The following is a 24,712-nucleotide window of genomic DNA, read 5'->3' on the forward strand; positions in this document are numbered from 1 at the left end:
AAAAAAAAAAAAAAAGACTTAGAATTTCACAGACCATATCTTATGATAAGATATGAAAACCCTGTCAAACCTGTGAATGGGTTCAAGAGATTTATTAACAAATCATGGGTCAAATATGCTGAAAAGTATGGATGGGACGATTCTTTATGAAAATACGAATCTACTCTTGTAAGATCCTATAGGATTCAAAACATTTTTCCAAAGTCCATGATTTTTCTTTTACTTTGATTTGCTATAGGGACCCATGCACTTGTCAGAGAGACCAACAGAAAGGAGAGAGAGGGAAAGTGTGAAATCACCCCCGGGGGATGGCCACAGGACAATGCCTTCTCCTCCTTTCTCCTCTTGCGATTTTGGGTACACACTTACATGCACCTGGAATATTTTTCAAACCAGTGGGCCCAGGACTTAAACTGCAGAGTTGGCCATATGGGATCCAGCATCTTAATCATCATGCCACCAGCTGCCCTCTTAGAATTATTTATTTATTTTTAATTAGCCACAGGGGGCCTGCAGATAGCATGGAGGTTAAAGCGGATGGATCCCACATGGCCAACTGCACAATTCAAATCCCAAACCTAGTGGCTTGAAAACAACGCTGGGCACCCATGGATGCACACCTAAAATCCTGAGAGAAGAAAGAACAGCGGTGTAGCCATCCCCACAGGGAGGTGATTTCTCATTTTTTCTCTTTCTCTCATCTCTCTTTGGTGAGCACATGTGCTCCCATGGCAAAAAAGTCTAAAATAAAGGGGTGGGGAGATGGGCTGGCAGATGGTGCAGTGGTTAGGGGCACTGGACTCCTCACATGGTTGACCACAGTTTGAATCCTGGACCTGGTGGCTTGCTTTCTCACTTTTCCTCTCTCTCTCTCTCTGTCTCATTCTGTCCCTCTCTGGTCAAATTAAAATTAATTAAGTTAAATAAAATACTTAAAAAAAAAGAGCTAAAATAATAAAAATAGAATCTCAGACATACCACTTTAATCATGCTCTTTTCTTCAAACGAGCTTGGCAAATCAGTCATCATCTCCTGTGCCACAATTTCCACAGCTTTGGGTTGCAGGCCGTAGTTCTGTACAAATGCCTCACTAGCCAAAACTGCTGCTGCAGCACCATCTGAAGTGGGACTAAGAAGTCAAAATAATTATTTATACCTGGTGCCACCTTCATCCTAAAATTTCTGGGTTAGTAGTTCTAGCTGAGAAGAATGGCTGAGTAGGCTTGCTGGTTATTACACTGTCTTCATGAATCTACAGTTAAAAACTGCACATGGGAGCTAGCGGGCAGTATGGAGGTTAAAGCACTAAATTCTACATAATTGGCTTGAATCCTGGACCCAGCAGCTTGAAAATCACATTAGGTGAATGGGCATGTGTGTCCAAAATCCCAAGATTAGAGGAGAAGGGATTACACCATGGCCATCTCCTCTGGTGGGCCATTTCTCACTTTCCCTCCCTCTCTCTTCCCTTGTTTCTCTCTGGTGAGTGCACACACACACAGTAGCAAAACTAAAAACAAAACAAAACAAACTAACTAAAACACACACACACACACACACACACAAAACATAGGTCCAGCTGCTATGGCACAGTGGTAAGTAACTCAAGTGCCCTACAAAGCTGGAAGCCATACAATTGAGCACTGTTCACCCCTGAGTTGCCTTGTACATGCCCAGGATGCTGAAGAGTCTGAGGGCCAAAGAAAAATGATCATGGCATGCGAGCCTGTCCAGGGTACCCCTACCTCCCTCTCTCTCTCACACATTTTCTTTTCTTTTTTTTTTAATTTGCTTGAGGATGCGTGCACTTGCCAGAGAGACAGAGACGGGGGGTTAAGGGAGTGAGAAGGCACCCCCCTCCTCATGGGACGTGGTCAAGCTGCAACCCCTTCTCCTCCATCTCTCCCTCCTTTCAGGATTTTGGGCACTCATGCGCACACAGTTGGCACGTTTCTCAAGTTGCCGAGTTTGGGACCCAAACCGTGCAGTCAGCATGTGGAATCCACCACTTTAACCATCATGCCACATGCTGGCCCCATCTCTCTCACATGCTTTATATCATGAAAGAAAAGGCAAAATAAAACTTTGCACTTGCCTTCCACCTGTAGACTGAACCTCTGTCAAGAACTTAAATGTAATCAAATACTTAATCAAGGAATGTCTCCCAAAAAGTTCTTATTGTGAGGAATTCCAGGTCTGCCTTTGAAGATAAATACGCCATCTTCTGATGACTTCCTTTTTTTTTTTTACAAAAAACAACTAAAATGCATTTATTTAATGTGTGACCTGAGGGCTCAAACAGACACTTAATTTAAAAAACGGAAACAAAACAAAAATAACACCACTGCTCTAGATAGAGAGTCCTAACAGAAATCAAGGACAGACCAACTAAGGGAAAGTAAGACGACAGAAGGAGAAGCTGACGGCCTGAGTCAGGGCTCCTGGCTGGAGACCTGCTTGGAGTATGTTTCTTGCAGGTACTTCTTAAAGGCTGTGGTGTTTTTCCAGAGTTTGATGGCGTGTGTGTTCAAAGGGCTGTTGATGCTGGGTTCCCCTAGCAGGCTCTGGATGGAGAGCAGGATGGTCCGGACGTCGTACAGGGCAGACCACTTGTCCTTCAGGATGTCCAGGCAGATGTTACCCTGGGTGTCCACGCTGGGGTGGTGGCAGGGCATGAGGAACTTCACCGTGGGTGCATTGTAAGGGTAGCCACTGGGGAACTCGAGGGACAGCTTATACCTCAGGTCTTCATATACCATGCCAGCTGTTCCATGGCTGGTCCCTATCCATTTGAAAAGGTTGTCTGATTCAGGGAAGGCAGAAATTTCTTTGTCGCCAGACATCATGAGGGTCATCAGCTCCTGCTGCAGCCTCTTGCCCATGGGGCCTCTGGCAGCACCCCCACTGGGTTCAGCTCCTTTATGGACAGTAGCTATGCTGGCAGCAGCTGTGTGGCGGTTCTGGGAGGCCATCCGGGCTGCACTGGCAAGGAGACGGGAACTCTACGACTATGACTGCAACTGCCCATCCTCTGGTGACTTCTAACGAGTGAGTCCAAAAGGTTATTCCTATCCTTGTGGAATAAAGTTTCTACTACAGGTATATGAATCTCCAACTTCACTGTCTCCCAAATAACTCAGTCTTAAAATTTTGGAAAATTAGAGGACAGAGTAGGGGATATCAGAGAATTTTTGGTTTCATTGAAACTGGAGAGCTCCTCAAAGTAGTCCTTTCTCTTACAGATAGCTTCAAAGGAAGATGGCAAACCCAAGAAACCCTGGAAAGTTCAACTGGACTTTCTAGATAAGCAGACCCTCCTACTGCAATAGATAAAACTGACCTGTTCACTTGCATCCCAGCCAGTATCTCCAAGACTCATCCAATCGTCCAGGATATGCCGTCTGGTAACTTGCAAGATGCAACTACCATCATGGACAGTTAGCCAGACACGCGGCAGCAGTCCTGATAACGGCAGAAGGCCATCTGCCTCACCAATCACAGCTGATCGCGGGATATAACCCAACTCTTCCTCTCCCCCATCTGGCTCCCACAGAGAGGGGCCATTTACCTTATGTTGTATTACCTAAGCTTTCTTCAAAGAACCTAGGGAAAGTCATTATCTTTCCTCCTGCCATTCCGCACAGGCACACAAGAACTCATCAGGATGCTTGGCCAACCTCCTGCTTCCCACTGGGGGCGATAAACTGATACAGGCAGAACTGTCCCTACCAGGATGTTCACACCTTCAAAGTCCACACTAGGCATGAGATTCCTTACCTGAGAAGGACCTAAGCGCAGGTAAAAGCCCAAGAAATCAAAGAAGCCAGCTACAATGATAGACCTCCTCTCCTAAACAGGCTTGACAAAATCACAAAATATAAGTAACACCTAACCCATTCCCAGAGCAGCCGTGTTCCTCAGACACCTGCTCATTCACATACCTTCCTGATGTGGAGTGTATTATTTTTGTTAAAAAAAAAAAAAAACCAACTCCTAACCCATTCCCAGAGCAGCCGTGTTCCTCATACACCTGCTCATTCACATACCTTCCTGATGTGGAGTGTATTATTTTTGTTAAAAAAAAAAAAAAACCAACTCCTAACCCATTCCCAGAGCAGCCGTGTTCCTCATACACCTGCTCATTCACATACCTTCCTGATGTGGAGTGTATTATTTTTGTTAAAAAAAAAAAAAAACCAACTCCTAACCCATTCCCAGAGCAGCCGTGTTCCTCATACACCTGCTCATTCACATACCTTCCTGATGTGGAGTGTATTATTTTTGTTAAAAAAAAAAAAAAACCAACTCCTAACCCATTCCCAGAGCAGCCGTGTTCCTCATACACCTGCTCATTCACATACCTTCCTGATGTGGAGTGTATTATTTTTGTTAAAAAAAAAAAAAAAAAAAAAAAACTCACTGTTTCACTAAAAACTCCTCTTTTCCTATTTTACTTTCAGGCATGACTCTAATGTTAGAGATCTGAACCCAAATCACGTAGCTCAGCTCTCCCTCCCAGTAAGGCTCTTCTCATCATTAGAGTGGTGATTTTTCCCCCTTGGTTTACTTTAACTCTTAGCTACTATTATAGAGTAAACTTTCCTGTAGAAATACATAGCAAGGAAAATAAAATGCTCAAAATGCTTAAGACAACATTGGCTTCCTAAACCATATTTTAATAAATAAGTAAAACTGAAACAACAAAAGGAGGTAAAAGTCATGACAGAAGAAAGTAAAACGGGAACAGCCCATGGCATGGTGGTTAAGGGTGTGTGTGTGTGGCTGTCTCCAGGTAGAAGCAGGAAGTAGGACACTCCAGTGAAGTAACTCAGAGTGAGGACTACACTGGCGAGTTCTGGAAAGGCCTTATGGGTGGGTACAGAGCCACAGGTTTAACCACAGGGAGGTGGGTAGGGAGGGGAGCAAGAAGATTTTTATTAAGTGTTAAAAATATGTTTTCCTTACCAACATTGTAAGACAGTCAAATAATCAAAAACTTTTCGAGATGACATCACTTCATCCAAGCTGTATTCATCTTGGAACTGGGAATTCCTAAGTACAAAAGAAGTAGTTACAGAACGTAAGGCAGCAATCACAGTTTTTGATGTTGATGATGAATTGGTTCAGACTTACAGAGAGAAGATAATGTAAATATTCTTTTCACGACCAAAGACAGACTTTTAGGAACAGTTTCAACCTTTAGTAAACAAGTTGTTTGAATTTTTTTAAATAATCATAACTCCAAAATACCATATGTTATATAATAAAAATTTTGTCTGGTCTTCGTCCTGGGCTCCTGGCATGGAGCTTCTAAAACCCTTGGAATTTCCTAAGTAAAAGGAGTCTCTTTGTTATGCTAATGAGGCAGCTCAAGGTGGGCCCCTTGTGATCTTCAGGATGGAAGTTTGATCACCAAAAAGATCAACCATGTGAATACAGGAGTGAGACTTTCGAGCCAGCTCAACCTCTGAGGAAACGAGGAGGGCTGGAGATTGAGTTCAGTGATGTGGCCGTGATATTTAAGCAAGTATGCCTACACAATAGTCCCAATAAAAACTCTGGACACAGAAGATCAATGAGGTTTCCTGTTTGGTGAACGCCTTGATGAGCCAGGAGGGTGATGTGTCTTGACTCCAGGAAGAAAGCCATAAAAACTTGCTAAAAACCTGTGATAGGACCCTCCCAGACGTTACTTTGTGTGTCTCTTCACTTGGCTCTTCCTGATACATATACTTTATAATAAAATTCTGGAACCAGCAGTTGGCATAATGGCTATGTCGCTGGACTCCCATGTAACTGACTGCAGTTCGAGTCCCAGATCTGGTGGCTTAAACTCATGCCAGGCGTGTGTGCATGTGTGCTCAAGATCCCGAGAGGAGAATGCAGGAGAAGGGATTGCAGCATGGCCATCCCCCCTGGGGGGTGATTTCTCCCTTTCTGTCTCTCTGTCTCTGTCTTTCTGGCAAGCACACATTCCCTATAGCAGAAACCTCTCCAAAAATAAATAAATAAATAAATAAAATAAAATAAATAAAATTCTAATAATAAGAATAGCATTTTCCTGAGTTCTGTAAGTCATTCTCGTGCATTATTGAACCTGAAGGGGATTGTAGAAACCCCTAAGTTTATAGCTAATGGGTCAGAAGTGTGGGTGGCCTGGGTATATTGCCTGCAGCTGGTGTCTGAAGTGAGGATAGTCCCACGGAGGACAGAGCCCTGAACTCATTGGGTCTGCATTAATGCTGAATGATTTATGCCAGAACTTATAAAATATCAGTTCTCTAAGTGCAAAATATATATATATATACACATTTTTCCTGGCAAATTATAAAATATCAGTTCTCTAAGTGCAAAATTAAGTGACTTGCAATTTGGCCAACTTCTGCAGCGATATTATGCAAGTGCATTTAATCAATGCTAATAGAGCATTTAAATAAGTGTACAAAACCTGAAATAAATTATCTGCAGTCTTAAAAAACAGATTTCCCTCTGATGATTGCAAAGAACTTATTCTAAAACCAAACCTCAACTGGTGTGGGAATAACAAGCAATTCAAGTACCTGTGTAGCTTAGATCTACATACTAGTGTTTGCATCTTCTGAGGTTAACTTTGACCTTCATCAACATTCAAAGAACCATTTCTTTTGTGCCACATTCCTGTCCTAGGCACTGGAACCCTACCCCCAAGAAACTCAATATGATTCTACAGCAAAGAAATACATAATTCTGGGACCACCAGATTTTGTAATGGTTACGTCACTGGACTCTCGCATAGCTGACTACAGTTTAAGTCCTGAATCTAGTGGCTTAAAACATGCCAGGTGAGTGTGCGTGCATGCCCAAATCTTGGAGGAGAATGGAGAAGGGATTGTGGCACAGCCATCCCCCCTGGGTGATTTTTTACTTTCTGTCTCTGTCTTTCCAGCAAGCGCATGCACCCTATAGCAAAAATCTCTCTAAAAAAAGAAAGAAACGCACAATTCTAGTACAGTATAATATAACATGTGTTCTGAGAGAAGTGTTAAAGAGGGTGCTTTGAGAGCACACAGGATATATCAATACATCAAATGCAGATACTGAGATGGAAGGACCCTGAATTAATGAATAACTCAGAGCTGATAGCCTCCTGAAGTTTCTGTCCTCCAGCAAACTTACTGCCCCTCCCCGGAGCTACAAGGTAACCTGAAAACCTTGAATAGATTAGTACCTTGAATAGATTAGACTTCCTGCTTCTCTGCCTCTTCCCTTTGATGCGCATAGGGCAGGTTCTGAGTCCCTTCCCCATTCCTAACATCCGGAGACCTCCCCTTCCCCAATTCCCCCATGAAAGACTGTGTCCAACCCCCAGTTGGGCCAGAGATTCAGAGAGTTAACTCCTCTGTGCCCACCAGTGTAAAAAACAGGTATCCTAATCTCTCCAAGTGCTGCTTTCCATTCCTAAGCATCTGGTTTTCTGCAACAATACCAGAGGGGGCCTCCTCTATGAGGCTAGACACATAAGAAGTAGAAGAGAGAAAATGGTCATGTGTGTGCATGCCCGAGGTCCCCATGGGATGAAGACATGGAGAAGAAAGGATGCCTGGTAGAAAAACCAGCGTGCAAAGTCCCCCGAGGTGAAAAGTTTCACTAAAGCAAGGGCAAAACATTTTGGGGACTGGGATGTGGAGGTCAGGTAAAGAAGATGGGGCAGAGAAATGAACAGAGATCAGACTAGGAAGGGACATTTTACAGAAAATGAGAAATTACTAAAGGATATTAAAGCAAGCTGAGACCCTCTAAAAGAAGTGGGCCCTTGGGACTAGCAGGTGGTGTGGTGGTTAAAGTGCTGGACACTCCCACATGGCCGACCATGGTTCGAGTCCTGGACCTGGTGGCTTGCTTTCTCACTCCCATTCTTTCTCTCTCTCTCGTCAAATTAAAATAAATGAATGAATAAAATTAAATAAATAATTTTTAAAAAGAAGTGGGCCCTTTTATTGTTTTTTTGTTTTGTAAAAGTGTAACTTCCCAAATGAAAATTGATTAGAACTAAAATCATCTATCCAGATTGTTTGACAAGAGAGGTCCATGTAAGTGTAGATGTTACATTTAAAGTTCTTGACTTTGACTATACCCACCCACTCTCTGAGGTAATTATTTGAATGTATACCCTAGCTCACTGTAAACAGAACAGCCTTCATATGGTAATAAATGACTATCTTTCTCTAGCAATGCTTATATAAAAGACTAATCTGTCATTGTAATGTACTAAAAAGGACCTTATAACCTTCCTCTTCTCTTTGTCAAAGAAGTTTCTTTTTTTTTTTTTTTTTTTGAGAGGTTTTTGCCATAGGGCGCATGCGCTCACCAGACAGAGAGACAGAAAGCAAGAAATCACCCCCCAGGGGAGATGGCCACTCCGCAATCCCTTCTCCTCCATTCCCTTCTCGGGATCTTGGGCACACACATATGCGCCCGGCGTGAGTTTAAGCCACTGGGTCCAGGATGTGAACCACGGTCAACTACGTGGGAATCCAGCGACATAGCCATTACGCTAACTGCTGGTCCCAAGAAATTAGTTTCTTAACTGTAGGAATTAAGATGTAGAAATTATGTATAACACAAATTGTAAGACGTTTTATAGGACAATCATCATTGACTATATCACCCCGAGAAAGCCATATTTGCCTCCTTTTCAGGGCTAGGTCACTCATATTTCTGCTTGGAAATAAACCCCATTAATTATTATTAATTTTTTAGAGTTGGTTATTTTCCAACAACAATATTTTTTTCTTAATTTGATTTTTTTAAAAATGTACCAAGGTTGTGAGCATTTGGCAGAAAGACAGAAAGGAAGAGAAAGCACCTCATATGGGAATGATCACACTGCAATTCCTTCTCCTCCATTTCTCCCTCCTTTTGGAATTTTGGGCACACATGTACATCCACCCAGTGTGTTTCCCAAGCCACTGGGTCTGGGATTTGAACTGTACAGTTGGCCATATGAGATCTAGCCACCTTAACCATCATGTCACCAGATGGCTCAACAGTCTTATAATTTGTGAAGAAACATTTCAGAATAATTTTTTTAATTGCCAGTGGGTGCATATGCTCACCAGAGAGACAAAGGAATAAAGTATCCCCCTGTGGGCTGTGGTCATAGTCTAATTCTTTCACCTTCATTTCTCCATCCACAGGGACCTTGGCCAGGCAAGGTGGCCAGAATGTTTTTCAAGCCACCAGGGCCAAGATTCAAACTACAGTCAGCCATGTGGGATCAGCTCCCTTAATCACTATGCCATGGGGATAAATTTTTTTGTTTGTTTGAAGAGGTTTTTGTTACAGGGTGCGTGCACTCACCAGAGAGACAGAGAGACAAAAAGTGAGAAATCACCCTCCCAGGGGGGATGGCCACGCCGCAATCCCTTCTCCTCCATTCTCCTCTCAGGATATGGGGCACACGTGCACACACATCCGGCATGAGTTTAAGCCACTGGGTCTGGGAATCAAACCACGGTTGACTACATGGAAGTCCAGCAACATAGTCATTATGCTAACTGCTGGTCCCTGAGGATAATTTTTTAATTCAACCTTCTTAGAGATAAGTAAGAGTCTCTCTAGTAACTGGTTGGAAAACCCAAAATTCCTTTTCTTCACTATCCAGGCAAAACATAATACAAAGTCCAACAGCTATGGTACAGTGGCATGTACTGCCTTGTAAGGCTGGAAGTCACATGGCCAGCGACAGGTTTGGAACCCTGCATTGGCCATAAAACACACCAGACAGGACCAGTGGTTGACGTAATGGCTATGTTGCTGAGCTCCCATGTAGTCAACTGCAGTTCGAGGCCTGGACCCGGGGGCGGAAACTCCTGCTGGCACGTGACTGTGTGCCCAAGATCCTGAGAGGAGAATGGAGAAGGGATTGCTGTGTGGTCATCCCCCCGGGGGTTAATTTCTTGCTTTCTGTCTCTCTGTCTCTCTCTCTGTCTTTTTGGCAAGCACACACGCCTGATAGCAAAAACCTCTCCAAAAAAAAAAACACTCAGGATCCTGAGGAGATAGAGGACTAGGGACAGGGGATTGTGGCATAAGGAGCCTCTGTCAAGGGTGCAAACTCCTTTGCCCTCTCCTTTTGTTACATGCATGCACACTCCCACATTAAAAAAGAAAGAAAGAAAAGAAGAAGAAGAAAAAACTAGTGTAAGAAGTTAACATCTAAAATTTCTAAGCCAAACCCAGAAGGCTATTCTTGGCTGCTTCAAAGAGTTTTAAATGATAAAAATGCCATCCAGAAATAATATTTGCCTGGTCAACTTATAATATGCATAGAAGCTCCATGGAGCAGCAAGGAATTTTCCTGTCTTGTATCACATCCAGATAAAGCACTGTTTTGCACAGAGTAGCCTACTAAATACATAATTGTTGGATAAATGAATTTCTTTAAGAAGAATGCCATAATGGATGTTAAATTAAACCATTTTGGCCTAAAACAGCCGCTGTACTCCCACACTTTGATTCTTATGGATAAGCTGAAACCATATATGTTAGGCTGTTTTTCTGAGCTCGTTGCTAAGTTACAGCCAATCACAGCAGCTAGGCTTTAGTCAATCACAGGCATCCCACCTTTTAAACTGTGTGAATGCAGACAAACTTCATAAGGTAACCACTGATTTCACTACCTCACTCACTCCCTCACTTACATCTAGTGTACAACACTTCCTTTTACTGCACGCCTCACTTTCCTGTTCTACCAACGTAAAAGGCCGAGTTGACCACGAGGCTGGCTGGAGTTATCTGGAAGTCCGGACACAACTGCCTGATTTAAATCGTGTTAAGATTTGCTCTATTAAAACTCTATTAAATTGGCTGGTTTATTTTTCTTTTAACATGGGTAAATAAACAAGTGTCTGGTTAGACAAGGAATTAAGTGAGAGAAAGACTTGGAGGTTTTGATTCTCAGAGAAATAAATGATTTAAGGGAAAAAAAAATGCTGGTCCTAACTCTCCTGCACAGCAACAGCAAAGTTTTGTTGCACTTACCATGTTCTAAGTGCCCTGCTCTATTGCAGATACAGAGATGAGACAAACACTTGCTCAAACAAGAGGGGAAACAGTCCTACGTAACTAAGGGTGTACAGTGCAATGTGCTATTACAGAGCAATGCAGAATGCACAATGAAGCTCATGAGAAAATGCAATTATGCCCAGGAGCATAAAAAGGTGTTACGAGACCAGCAGGTGGCATGACAGCTAAGGTACTGGACTCCCACTTGGTTGACTGTGGTTCAAGTCCCAGAGCTGGCAGCTCGAAACACACCAGGTGTGTTTATGCCCCAAATCCTTAGATTGGAGGAAAAAGGATAGTAGCATGGCCACCCACCCCCCCTTTTGGTGGTGATTTCTCACTTTCCTTCTCTCTGTTTCTGTCTCTCCAGCAAGTGCACACACAATCTCTCAAAAAAAAAAAAATAATAGTGTTGAGGCTGGCAGGTGACGGTTGGTTAAGGGCACTGGATTCACACATGGCCAACCACTGTTTGAGTCCTGGAACTAGTAGCTTGCTTTCTCACTTTCTCTTTCTCTCTCTCTCACTTTGGTCAAATTTAAAAGTAAATAAATAAAGTTAAATGAAAAAAAAATTTTTTTTAAGGTATTAAAAGAGGTGATGAAAGGGGACCAGCAGATGGTGCAATGGTATGTCCCTGGTCTACCATATGGCCAACCGTGGTTCAAGTCCTGGACTTGGCAGCTTAAAAATCACACCAGGTACATGTGCATTCATGCCCAAAATTCTCTTCCCCCCACCCCCAATTCTAAGAGGAGACTAGAGGAGAAGGGATTGTGGCAATGGCCATCATCCCTGAGGGTAATATCTCACTTTCTGTCTCTCTGTCTCTCTCTGTCTCTCCAGTGAGAGCACACGACCTATGGCAAAAATCTCTCTTTAAAAAGAAAAAGAGGCAATGATATTTGGGATAGGACTTGATTGGTAGAAAGATGTTTATAAAATAAAAGAAAGACAGAAGGATATTCTAGGGACAGCTAGCAGCATAAGCAAAAACACAGAGACAAGTGCTGAAAATAGCACTTTGGTAAAACCAAGTGATTTGGTGAGGCCAGAGCATGAGAATATCCACAAAAATGATAGGAAATAAGAAAGAAGCCATATTTATACCGAGCCTGTTATCTCACAGGAAGGAGTCTGAATTTATCATACACGCAATGAGATTTCACTAAAGTTTTCTTAACACCCTTAGATTTTTCATAAAATACCCTTAGAACTAGGGTCTGGGATCAGGTGTCATTTGTTAACTAGGTGTGTCCTCAATTAAAACATCAATTTAAAATCAAAAGAATGCAGAGAAGTAGAAACAGCAAGAAGTATTAGAAATATGTCATAATGATCTACTTATGGAATAAAATGTTCCTCGTCATGGTTTTTATCAATTGTGACAAAATATGGCCCATGCGCAATTGGGCACTGCTGCATGGTGCTGGAGCCCTCAGGGAGTCCTGGGTTCAGGTCTTGGGTCAACATGAGCATATCAGGTGCACCCACACACACTTATGACCCTGGCTGGATCAGAACATGGTGAGGCCCTGTGAAGGGTATCTACGTTTTCTCCATCATCTCCCTCATGAACTAAATGGATACAAAAATAAACTTTAAATGAATAAATAAATATGGCAAAATTTGTTTAACAAGTACATAAACAATTTGCTGAGCACCTATTATGTTTACAACCTACTATGAGGAAAACTCTGTGTATATATATATATATATATATATACACACACACACACACACATATATGTATATATTTATTATTTTGCTATTGCATAGAATGAATTTGGGCAAATTTGCCTAATTTCTGCGAACCCCATTTTCCTCATCTATAAAATGAAAATAAAAACATCTACTTTATGAGGTCCTTGAGAGGGATAAATGAAAATGTACATAAAAATACCTGGCACGGTGACACACAGTTAGAACTAGTAAAGCTAACCTCTATTAGTTTACTGCGTAGTAGTATTGCTGTTATAGATTCTATTTACACAGCACTAGTTCAATCCCCTGTGAACAATTTTATTCTGCAACCACTAAATTCCTGCTATGAGCCAAACACTGAACTAGGTGCTAGGGATTCAAAGATTATACTGATAAATTTGAAATAATTTTATTTCAGATTAGTTTTTAGGATAGAAACAACCACACCATTCTACTAGATAAGAGTTAATGACTCCATAGTAATTAGAATGCATCCCATTTGCATTTTACAAATGTTTTAATTGATAAAAAAAATTTTAAAAGAAGTAAATAATTACTTAAAAATGCCTTGTTATTTCCAACTAAAATTATTACAATAAATTTCATTTACTAAAGTTGCAATGCCTGGTTAATTACAACTTTCATTAAGAATTATTCGCATTCTTTTGTAAAAACCATTATACTTAAATAGTATTCTAAATATAAAGAGGCCAAAACTATAACTGGGAAGTGATCACAAATGTACTTGGGTTCAAGACTTACAGGGAAAAAAATTCTAATTAATATATATATTTTAAAAGAGTTATTTATTTTTTAATTTGACTATAAAGAAAGCAAGAGAAAGTGAAAAAGCAAGCCACTAGGTCCAGGACTCAAACCATGGTCAGCCATGTGGGAGTCTAGCACCTTCACCATAATGCCACCTGCTGGCTCCTATTAACATCTTTGAGGTCTTGCATTTGCTTTTCAATGATAAAGTTCCATATACTAGGATAACTCAGATTCTCATTATTTACCATCTCTGAAATACTTACGGGTTATTAATGGAATGTTTATGATTTTTCCATCCAATTTTTGCAAAGTGTTCTAGTTTTGTTCCTGTAGAGAAAGCAAATATTTATTAGTAGGTTAATACTTTTTTTTTTTTTTTTTTTTTTTTTTGCCTATTGAATGCATGCACTAGTTGGAAAGAGACAGACACAGAGGGAAGATGAAAAACCACTTCCCGGAGGGATGGTTACATTGCAATCCCTTCTCCTCCATTCTCCTCTCAGGATTTGGAGCATGCATATACACAGGCTGGCTGATTTTCTTTTTTTTTTTTTTTTTTTTTTTTTTTTATTTTTTTTTTTTTTTTTTTGAGAAGTATTTGCTATAAGGTGCATGTGCTCACCAGAAAGACAGAGAGAGACAGAGAGACAGAAAGCGAGAACTCACTCGCCGGGGGAGATGGCCACGCTGCAATCCCTTCTCCTCCATTCTCCTCTCAGGATCTTGGGCACACACGCACCCAGCATGAGTTTAAGCCACCGGGTCCAAGACTCAAACAGCAGTCGACTACATGGGAATCCAGCGACACAGCCATTACACCAACTGCTGGTCTCCGGACCCAGTGATTTTCAAGCTGTCAGGTCCAAGACTTGAATCTGGAGTTGGCCATGTGGGATTCAGCTGCCTTACCCTCCACATTACCTGCTGATCTGCTAGCCACATTACCTGCTGATCTACTGATTAACAAATGTTGCATTGATACCCAGTGCTCTACTAAATATTTCCACATTTCCCTTGCACAGACACCAGTACTGATTGTAGCCACACTGACTGGAAGACAACTAGGGCTGGCCCTGTAGTGCAGGGTTTAAGTACTATGTATAGGGAACTGGATTCCACACAGTCAACTGCAGTTAGAATCCCAGTTCTGGAGGTTGTAGAAACATGATGGATGTGTGTGTATACCCCAAATCTCAACAGGATGGAAAAAGAGAGAAGAAAGGAACTTGAATGTGACCATGCCTCACTCTCACTTTCGCTCACTCTCTTTTTTTTTTTCCTCTCTCTCTTTTTCTTTCAAGCACACATATTCTCAGACCAAAACAAAAGAAAATGAAAAATGAAATCCAGGGTATGACAAAATTTTTGTTAAGATATCAGAAAGATCTAGGTACCAGCAGATGATGTAATGGTTACGTCACTGGACCCCCACATAGCCAACCACAGATCGAGTCTCAGACCCAGTGGCTTAAAACTCACAGTGGGCGAGTGTGCATGCATGCCCAAAATCCTGAGAGAATGGTGGAGAAGGGATTGTGGCATGGCCAAATGCCTTGGGAATGATTTCTTGCTTTCTGTCTGTCTGTCTCTCTCTGGCAAGCACATGTACCTTACAGCAAAAATCTCTCTTAAAAAAAAAAAAAATCTCAGAATGATCAAAGATGATGTTACCACAGTTCAGACAGACAAAAAGCTGTGCCTCACAAACCTTTGCAAACAAAGGGCTGATAGGAAGCTTAAGAACAGTCCTCCGTCATCTCAGAAGGGACCATGGCAGATAAGAACTTACCTCAACAAGACTTGCAGAAATGGCTAATGTGTGACACAAAAAGATACACAGGAGAGGCACAAAGTGTTTTGTTTGTTTGTTTGTTTTGTTTTGAATTTATTTATTTTAACTTGACCAGAGAGGGACAGAGTGAGAGAGAGAGAGAGAGAGAAAGAGAAAGTGAGAAAGCAAACCTCCAGGTCTAGGACTTGAACCGCAGTCGACAATGTGGGTATCCTGCGCCCTAACTACTGGTCCTGAGAGCCACAAAGTTTTTTAAGACAAAAATAATCTACAGAGGGGCTGGCAGGTGGTATGGTGGTTAAGGGCACTGGACTCCCACATGGCCGACTACAGTTCAAGTCCTGGACCTGGCGACTTGTCTTCTCACTTTCTCTCTCTCTCTAAAACAAAACCAAAAACAAAACAAAAAATTACACAGAGGGGCCAGCAGATGACATATTGGTTACTCCACTGGACTCCCACCTGGTTGACTGCGGTTCAAGTCCCAGACCCAGTGGCTTAAAAATCATGCCAAGCATGTGTGCATGTGTGCCCAAGATATCAAGAGAAGGGACTGGGGCATGGACATCACCCCCAGAGGATGAGTTCTCACTTTCCCTCTTACTGTCTCTGTCTCTCCCTCCAGTGAATATATGCACCCTAAGGCAAAAACTTCTCAAAAAAAAAAAAAATAACCTACAGAAAGAATTTGTCAGTGTTGGTAGCATTATATTTTTGACCTGAGTGTGGCTTAGGTCACAGCTATCAGCTTTGTGATAATTCACTACATTTTACACACTTCTCTGAATTCAGCTATAGCATACAACACAACAAATTGTAGGTACTAGAAAAGAATAAAAATAAAAATACTGGGCTCAATCCACTAACGTGATTCCATAATTCATACGAGGTTACAACCCACATTTGAGAAACTGTGGTCTAAGAGAAGAGCTCTGGTAATGAAAGGAATTGGAAGTTGAAATACAGCTTGGAGATTGAATTGATAGGAACAGGAGTGACTGGAGGGAGGAGAGAGAGAAAGGTATCAAAGATGCTCATGCCTCTGCTTTGAGCATCTGAGTAGATGGAAGCACCACTAACTAAAATGAGGACAACCAGGAAGGAGCAACTTTGAGATGGCAGGAGAACAGAAAGAGTCTATGTTGGAATACGTTAAATTTGAGATCTCTTAAAGATACCAGGATAGATGCCAACCAAATACACAAATGTAGAGGCTATCATTGACGACCCTGAGTCTGCCCTCTTCTTCCCACAGGCATGTTATCTGTTTTCTTTTCTTTCTTTTTTGGAGAGGTTTTTGCCATAGGGCGTGTGCGCTCCCCAAACAGACAGAGAGAGACAGAGAGACACAAAGTGAGAAATCACCCCCCAGGGGGGATGGTCACGCCGTAATCCCTTCTCCTCCATTCTCCTCTCGGGATCTTGGGCACGCACGCACACATGCCCGGTGTGAGTTTTAAGCCACGGGGTCCGGAACTCGAACCACAGTTGACTACATGGGAGTCCAGCGACATAGCCATTACGCTAACTGCTGGTCCCTTACCTGTTTTATTTTCTGCAAAGAAGTAATAACAATCAGAAAATATCTTTGTTTTTTACATGCTCTTGTCTCTCCGCTACTAGACATTTAAGAATAGACCTAACACCTCATCTGCATACTTACTGCCTATGCATGGATACACTAACGCCCTTAGTGACTCTTCCCTCCTGCATGTGAACTACAGTCTTGACTTGGCATTGTCTTATTACAAAGACATGGACCATTTTTCTTTCTCCTGAGAAAGAGCAGTTTAAGACAGCAGCTGTCTCAAAGGCCTTCCATGTTCCTGACTGTTCTCTTGTGCCTCTGCTATTATCACGACAAGGACATGCCAGAGCTGGCCCTCTAGTCCAAGGAGGATGAGAGACATGTGACCCAGCTAGGACTGAAACAGCCTCCAACCCACCAACAGTCACATGAGCAAACCCAGCCCGAAGAGCTGAGCCCACCTTCAATTAGCTGATTCTCAGCTGACCTACACATTTGTAAACTATATTAATCATTCATTAAAATCACTGAGTTTGGGGGCAGTAGATGGAATAAAGGTTAAGACGGCTGGATCTCATGGCTGACTCTGCAGTTTGATTCCCTGACCAGTCACTTGAAAAACACATCAGGAGGGACCAGCAGGTGGCACGGTGGTTACAACACTAGACTCCCACATGGCCGGCAACGTTTAGAATCCCTACCAAAGGTCTGAAAGTCATTCCAGGTATGTGTGCATGTGTGCCAAAATCCTGAGAGAAGACTGGAGGAAAGGGATTTCAGTATGGCCAACCTCCCCGGGAGAGTGATTTCTCACTTCTTCTCTATTTCTCGGTCTCTGGTGAACGCATGTGCCCTATACCAAAACCAAAAAAGAAAAAAGAAAAAAAGTCTGGGCTGGTCCAGTAGTACAACAGTTAAGCTCTAAGGAGCCAGATCCCACATGGCCAATCGAGGTATCGAATCTTGGCCCCAGCAGCTTGAAAACATGCCAGGCTCATGTGCTCACATGCTAAAAATCCTGTCAGGATAGAGAAAATAGGATCTGGCCCCGACCATTCTTCATTGTGAAGGTTCGTTCTCTCTCTCTTTCTCTCTCTCTCTCTCTCTGGTGAGTGAATGGACCCTCTGGAAATAAAAAATGCCCCCAAATCACTGACTTTTGGGCCAGACGGTGGTGCAGTGGTAACACAATGGACCCAGATGGGGAGGTCCGGAGTTCGCTTTCTGGGGCCTCTCTGTACATGCTGGGTATGCACATGTGTGCTCATATTTGCGCTTGCTAAGGCTGGGGATAGATCATGGTTTGAAAACCCAGTTGAGGAGTGCTGTGTGCCCTGGCCCCTCTGTATATCATGAAATAAATAAATGAACTTAGGGAGAAAAATAAAAAAAGAAAAAAGCATACTTTTGGGGTGATTTATTACACAGTAACAGCTACTTGATATATTTTAAAAATTATTTATTATTATGATTTTTTTAAATTGCTATAGGGCATGTGCACTCACCAGAGAAAAACAGAGAGAAAGGAAGAGAGGGAAAGTGAGAAAGCAAGTTGCCAGGTCTAGGATTCAAACCACGATCAACCATATGAAAGTCCAGTGCCTCTCCCACCATGCCACCTGCTGGCCCACTACCTGATATATTGCTATATTCTAGTCCTTACAGCCTAGCTTTAACAGAGCAAGCTTTAACTCACATTATCATATTCAAAATGATGAGACTTACAGTTCAAGATAAAAAAAGACAAGACTGGTTATTTTCCCTATGCAGTTTTTTCTTCCTGGGGGATATTCTAGGTACTGCCTATATGATGTCTGCTATGATTTGAGTGTCCCCTAAGAATTCTTATGTTCAGCTTTGGATGTAACAGAATTAAGAAGGTGAAAATTTAATCAGACTGTGGTATTGAAAAGTGGAGTCTTTGGTAGAAGATTAGGGTTAAGGTCACTAGACAGAGTCCCATGATTGACTCCTAGTAGGCTTATAAGGAGGAGGAATGAAACGGACAGAGAGGAACAGAAACAGACACATGCTCTCCTGTTCGCTCATGATATGAAGCCTGCAGGGCCTCGGGATGCCACTAAAGGAAGCTCCTCACTAGATATGGCCCCTAGACTTTGGCTCTCCAGAATCATGAGTTAAGTAAACTATCTTGGGACCAGCAGTTAGCGTAATGGCTATGTCACTGGACTCCCACGTAGTCGACCGCGGTTCGAGTCCCAGACCCGGTGGCTTAAACTCACACCGGGTGCGTGTGTGTGCATGCTCAAGATTCCAAGAGGAGAATGGAGGAGAAGGGATTATGGCATGGCCATCCCCCTGGGGGGTGATTTCTCGCTTTCTGTCTCTCTGTCTCTGTCTGGCAAGCACACATGCCCTGTAGCAAAAACCTCTCCAAAAAAAAAAAGGAAACCACCTTTATCTTCTTAAATTACTAGACCCAAGTATTTTCTGTTATTAACAACAGAAAGGACTAGAACAATGTCCTGTATAAAAATACTTTCTCTGGGGACCAGAAGATGGCAGAATAATGATGTTGCTGGACTCCCAGCATAGCCAACCACGGTTTGAGTCCTAGACCCAGCGGCTTAAAACTCACACCAGGTGTATGTACATGCATGCCAAAAATCCTGAGAGAATGGAGGAGAAGGGATTGCGATGTGGCCATCCCCAGGGGGATGATTTCTTGCTTTCTATCTCTCTGATTCTCTGGCAAGTGCACGTGCCCTATAGCAAAAATCTCTCTCAAGGGGCTGGCAGATGGCATGATGGTTAAAGGCACTGGATTCCCACATAGCTGACTGCAGTTCGAGTCCCGGACCTAGCAGCTAGCTTTCTCTCTCTCCCTTTCTCTCTCTCTCTCTCTGGTCACATTAAAAAATAATAATAATAAATGGAATTAAATAAATAAATAATAATTAAAAAAAAAACCAACCCTTTCTCTAAAACTAAATTCTACAGGGACTATTTCTTTGATTTATTTTATTCTAAGGTTTTTGTCATGAGGTATGTACACTCACTAGAGAGAGGTAGAGAGAGGAAAAATGAAGAATAACCCCTGGGGGAACAGCCATGGCACAACCCCTTTTCCTCCATTCTTCTCCTGGGATTTTGGGCATGTCTGAGCACGTGCCCAGAATGATTTTCAAACCAGGTCTGGGACTATGACTGTGATCAGCCATGTGGGAGTCCAGTGTCTTAACCACCATACCATCTGCTAGCTTCTCTTCTTTAAAAAAAATTTTTTTAAGAATTATTTTATAAAAAGAATTATTTTAACTTTATTTATTTTAATTTGACCAGAGAGACAAAGAGAGAGAGAGAGAAAGTGAGAAAACAAGCTGCCAGATCCAGGATTCAAACTGTGGTCGGCCATGTGGGAGTCCAGCACCCTTAACCACCACATCACCTCCCAGCCCCTCTTCAACTTAATTTTAAGAAAATATTTTATGCCTTCTATATGCCAGCATCCTTTACAGTTCATTAATAAATACCTATTGTTTCTCACTTCATGGCTATCACTAGTAATAAGCCTTACAGTTTTTTCACATACCGTATTTTTCCATGTGTTCTTTTCCAGCATGCCCAAAAAACTGAAGAGCAACTGGATGAGCAGACAATCCATACTTATTGATCAGGACATCAACATGTTTATCAATTGGATTGGTCCTATCTGTAAACTACGCAAGAGGGAAAGACAAAAGTTAATAAGTAGCTGGCAGGATAAATGTCTGATATTTATTTGCCATAGGATCATAGTAAACCAAAAATGGTCAATGTAAAAAAAAAAAAAAAAGAAAAAATCAATCCAGAAATACTTTGCCAAGAAACATGCGAAGAAGAAAAGTAACCAAGTGACAAAGAAGTATTGATTCTTTTTTTAAAAAATTATTTTATTTAACTTTATTTATTCATTCATTCATTCATTTTAATTTGACCAGAGAGGCACAAAGTGTGTGGGAGAGAGAAAGAGAGAGAGAGAGGGAACATGAGAAAGCAAGCCACCAGGTCTGGGACTCGAACCACGGTCAGCCACGTGGGAGTCCAGTGCCCTTAACCAGCACGCCACTTGCCAGTTCCAGAGGTATTAATTCTTTCTTTTTAAATAATAGTTTTATTTAATTTTATTTATTCATTGACTTATTTAATTTGACCAGAGAGAGACACATACACAGAGACAGAGGTAGAGAGAGAGAGGGAGAGTGAGAAAGCAAGCCACCAAGTCCGGGATTTGAACCGTGGTCAGGCATGTGGGAGTGTCCAGCACCTTAAGCACCATAACCCCTGCTGGTCCCTCCAGAAGTATTAATTCTTACAAGAAATATTTATCAAGCATCTACTATGTACCAGTAACTTTGAAGGTGTGGGAATAAAAGAACCAATCAGATGAAGATTCTGCTCATCTGACATTTACATTTGGGGTAGAAGAGGGCAGACGATGGCGACAAGAATAAATTAAAATGTAAATTATAATGCTCTACAGAAGAATAAATCTTAATAAGAAGATGAAACCTTTAGGTAGAAAGTGCTATTTTATAGACAGCAGCCTGGAGAGGTCTCATTAATAAAGTGATATTTGGGTCAGCCCATAGCTTGGTGGTTAAGGTGGTTGGATCCCACAGAGCTGACCTCACAGTTTGAGTCCTGAAACCAGCAAGAGAAACATGCCAGGCACCTGTGGATATGTGCCCAAAATCCTGAAGAGAGGGAGAGATGAAAGAGAAGGGATTGTGACATGGTTATTTCCCATGGGGGCAGGATGCTTTCTTGTTTACCCTCTCTCTCTGACTCTTTCCAACGAGCACACACACTCTCTGGCAAATTAAAAATAAATAAATAAAATTAAGTGAATTTTTTTTCCCCTAGGGCACATGTATTTGCATGAGAGAGACAGAGATAGAGTAGGAGGGAAAGTAAGAAATCACCTTGCCAGGGAAGATGGCCATGCCTCAATTCCTTCTTCATTCTTCTCTCAGGATTTTGGGCAAACACACATACACACATGTCTGTATACTTTTCAAGACATGCAATTTGGGACTCAACTGAACAGCTGGCCAGGTAGAATCCAGTGCCTTAACCATCACACCACTTTCTGGCCCAAACAAAGTGATATTTAAGCAGAGGTGTGAAAAAATGGAGATTAAGTCATTTGGATAACCATGGGAAGAGAACAGTCTAAACGGTGGAACAGCAAGAACAAAGATCTTAACTCAAAAGGATAATTGGGAGTTAGAAAAAAGGAGCTCATTGGGACCAGCAGATGGCATAATGGTTATATCACTGAACTCCCACATGATCAACCATGGTTCGAGTCCCAGACCTGCCAGCTTGAAACTCACACCATGCGCACATGCATGTATGCCCAAAAGCCGAAGAGGAGAATGCAGAAGGAATTGTGGTGTGGCCATCCCCCCTGCAGAGTGATTTCTCACTTACTGTCTCTGGCAAGTGCACATGCCCTATAGCAAAAATCTCTCTCTAAGAAAAAAAGAAAAGTCATGATGCATTTTTGCTTAGAAAAATACATAAAAATATATCCTGACTTTTCCAACAACCCAAGAGACAGACTATCAGTACCGTTAGGACAAAAACTCCTTTTATTCTTTTTTAACTTTTGCCAGACAATGTACTCTCCAGAGAGAGAAAAAGGGAGAAAGTATCCCCCAAAGGGCATGGGCATGCCACCGTCCCTCTTGTTCCATCTCTCCCACCATTCAGGATTTGAGGCATGCACATACACACATCCAGAATGTTTCTCTACCCACCAGGTCTGGGACACAAACTGCCAGGGGACCATGTATCTACATTGATAAATGGGTCTTGTAGAATCTCTGAACAGAGAAATCTTTTTTATTTTTATTTTTTAATAGAATTATTTAATTACATTTGTTATTATTATTTTTAAAGAATTATTTTATTTTAACTTTATTTATTTATTTATTTATTTTAATTTGACCAGAAAGGGACAGAGTGAGAGTGAGAGGGAAAGCGAGAAAGCAAGCGGCCAGGTCTGGGACTCAAACCACGGTAGGCCACGTGGGAGTCCAGTGTCCTTAACCACCATGCCACTTGCCGGCCCCATGTTATTATTTTTTTAATTCGACCAGAGAGAGACAGAGAGAGAGAGAAAGGGAAAGCAAGAAAGCAAGTTGCCAAGAACAGGATTCAAATTGCAGTCTGCCATGTGGGAATCCACCATTACACCACCTGTGTAATTTTAATTTTTTTTTTTTAGAGAATTTTCCTATAGGGCGAATTTTGCTATTAGAGCAGTGTGCTCACTGGAGAGAGAGAGAGATAGAAAGTGACAAATCACCCCCCAGGGGGATGGCCGCACCACAATCCCTTCTCCATTCTCTTCTCTGGATTTTGGGCACACATGCACATGCACCTGGTGTGATTTTTCAAGCTGCAGGTCTAGGACATGAACCGCAGTTGACCACATGGAAGTCCAGTACCTTAACCACTAAACCACCTGCTGGCCCCATTGTAATTTCTTAATTTTCTAAAGGGCATGTGCAAGAGAGAGAAAGAGAAAAAGAAGTGAGACAGCAAGCTGCCAGGTTGGACCACAGTTGGCAATGTGGGAGTGCAGCACCTCAACCACCATGCCACCTGTTGTCACCTGAACAGAAAAATCTTAAAATAAGTATATAGATTGAGTATGTCTTTTTCTTTTTTTTTAAAAAAGATTTTTGCTGTAGGGTACGTGCACTCGCCAAAGAGAAAAAGAGAGAGAAAGTGAGAGATCACCCCCAGAGGGAATGGCCACACTGCAATCCCCTCTCAGGATTTTTGGGTATGCACACACATGCTCCTGACATGAGTTTCAAGACGTCGGGTCCAGGACTCAAAACCATGGTCGGTCATGTGGGAGTCCAGCACCTTAACTGTTACCACCAGCTGACCCCAACTGAGTATTGCTTATCTGAAATCCCTTATTCTGGGACCAAAAGTTTTTCAGATTTCAAATATTTTTGGATATTGGAATGTGCACATACACATGAGTTATCTTGAGGATGGAACCCACTAAACAAAACATTTACTTATATTTCATGAACACTTATACATAGTAGTCTGAAGTTAATTTTATATAATATTATCGTATTGTAGTATTTTGACTATAACCTGTCATATAAGGTCAGGATGACATTTTCCGCTTGTGGTGTCATGTCAACTTTCAAAAAGTTTCAGAATTTGGAAGATCTCACATTTGGAATTTTCTGATTAGAGATGCTCAACCCGTAAATAATTACGTGCTTGGTTGGACACTGGTGTCAAAAGAAATAAAAAACAAACATGCCAAAAAGATAGAGAGGGACCAGCAATTAGCGTAAAGGCTATGTCGCTGAACTCCCATGTAGTCGGCCGCGGTTTGCGTCCCGGACCCAGTGGCTTAAATTCACGCCAAGCACATGTGCATGCGTGCCCAAGATCCCAAGAGAAGAATGGAGGAGAAGGGATTATAGCATGGCCATCCCCCCTGGGGAGTGATTTCTCACTTTCTATCCCTCTCTGTCTCTCTCTCTCTTTCCAGCAAGCACACGTGCCCATAGCAAAAAACCTCTAAAAAAAAAAAGATAGAGAAAGTGTTCCTTCCTAAGTAAAAAAGGAACACTAATTAAAACAGTAAGATACAACTTCTGCTTCTGGCTATAATGAACTAATAAAAACCAGGTTTACTTTTCTGTCTTAAACTACTAAACAATCTGGAAAAAGAGACAAAACAACTGTTTTCAAACAACAGACAACACGAAGTCTAGAACAGTGATCTCTAAGATAAGAACATACACGCGTATTATGATTATCTCCAGATTACTAATAAAAAGGGTAAACTGCAGAGTTCGGCAGTGTTCCTGAATTGAAGAGTA

The 24,712-nt window shown here is 41.9% G+C and overlaps 1 protein-coding gene and 1 pseudogene across 1 annotated transcript in view; both read right to left on the minus strand.

Annotated features, from left to right (window-relative positions):
* SCP2 (sterol carrier protein 2) overlaps positions 1-24,712 on the minus strand; it is a 106,733-nt gene that overhangs the window by 54,385 nt on the left and 27,636 nt on the right. Inside the window, exons 6-9 of the mRNA XM_006149379.2 lie at positions 20,395-20,521; positions 13,785-13,848; positions 4,966-5,052; positions 979-1,129 (exon numbers count right to left, since the gene is read on the minus strand). Of these exons, the coding sequence (XP_006149441.1) occupies positions 979-1,129; positions 4,966-5,052; positions 13,785-13,848; positions 20,395-20,521 (429 nt within the window). The remainder of the gene's footprint in view (positions 1-978; positions 1,130-4,965; positions 5,053-13,784; positions 13,849-20,394; positions 20,522-24,712) is intronic.
* LOC102486849 (ubiquitin-conjugating enzyme E2 C pseudogene) lies at positions 2,237-3,976 on the minus strand (annotated as a pseudogene).

This window comes from Tupaia chinensis, unplaced genomic scaffold, assembly GCF_000334495.1.
Source record: "Tupaia chinensis unplaced genomic scaffold, TupChi_1.0 Scaffold000259_1, whole genome shotgun sequence".
NCBI lineage: Eukaryota > Metazoa > Chordata > Mammalia > Scandentia > Tupaiidae > Tupaia > Tupaia belangeri.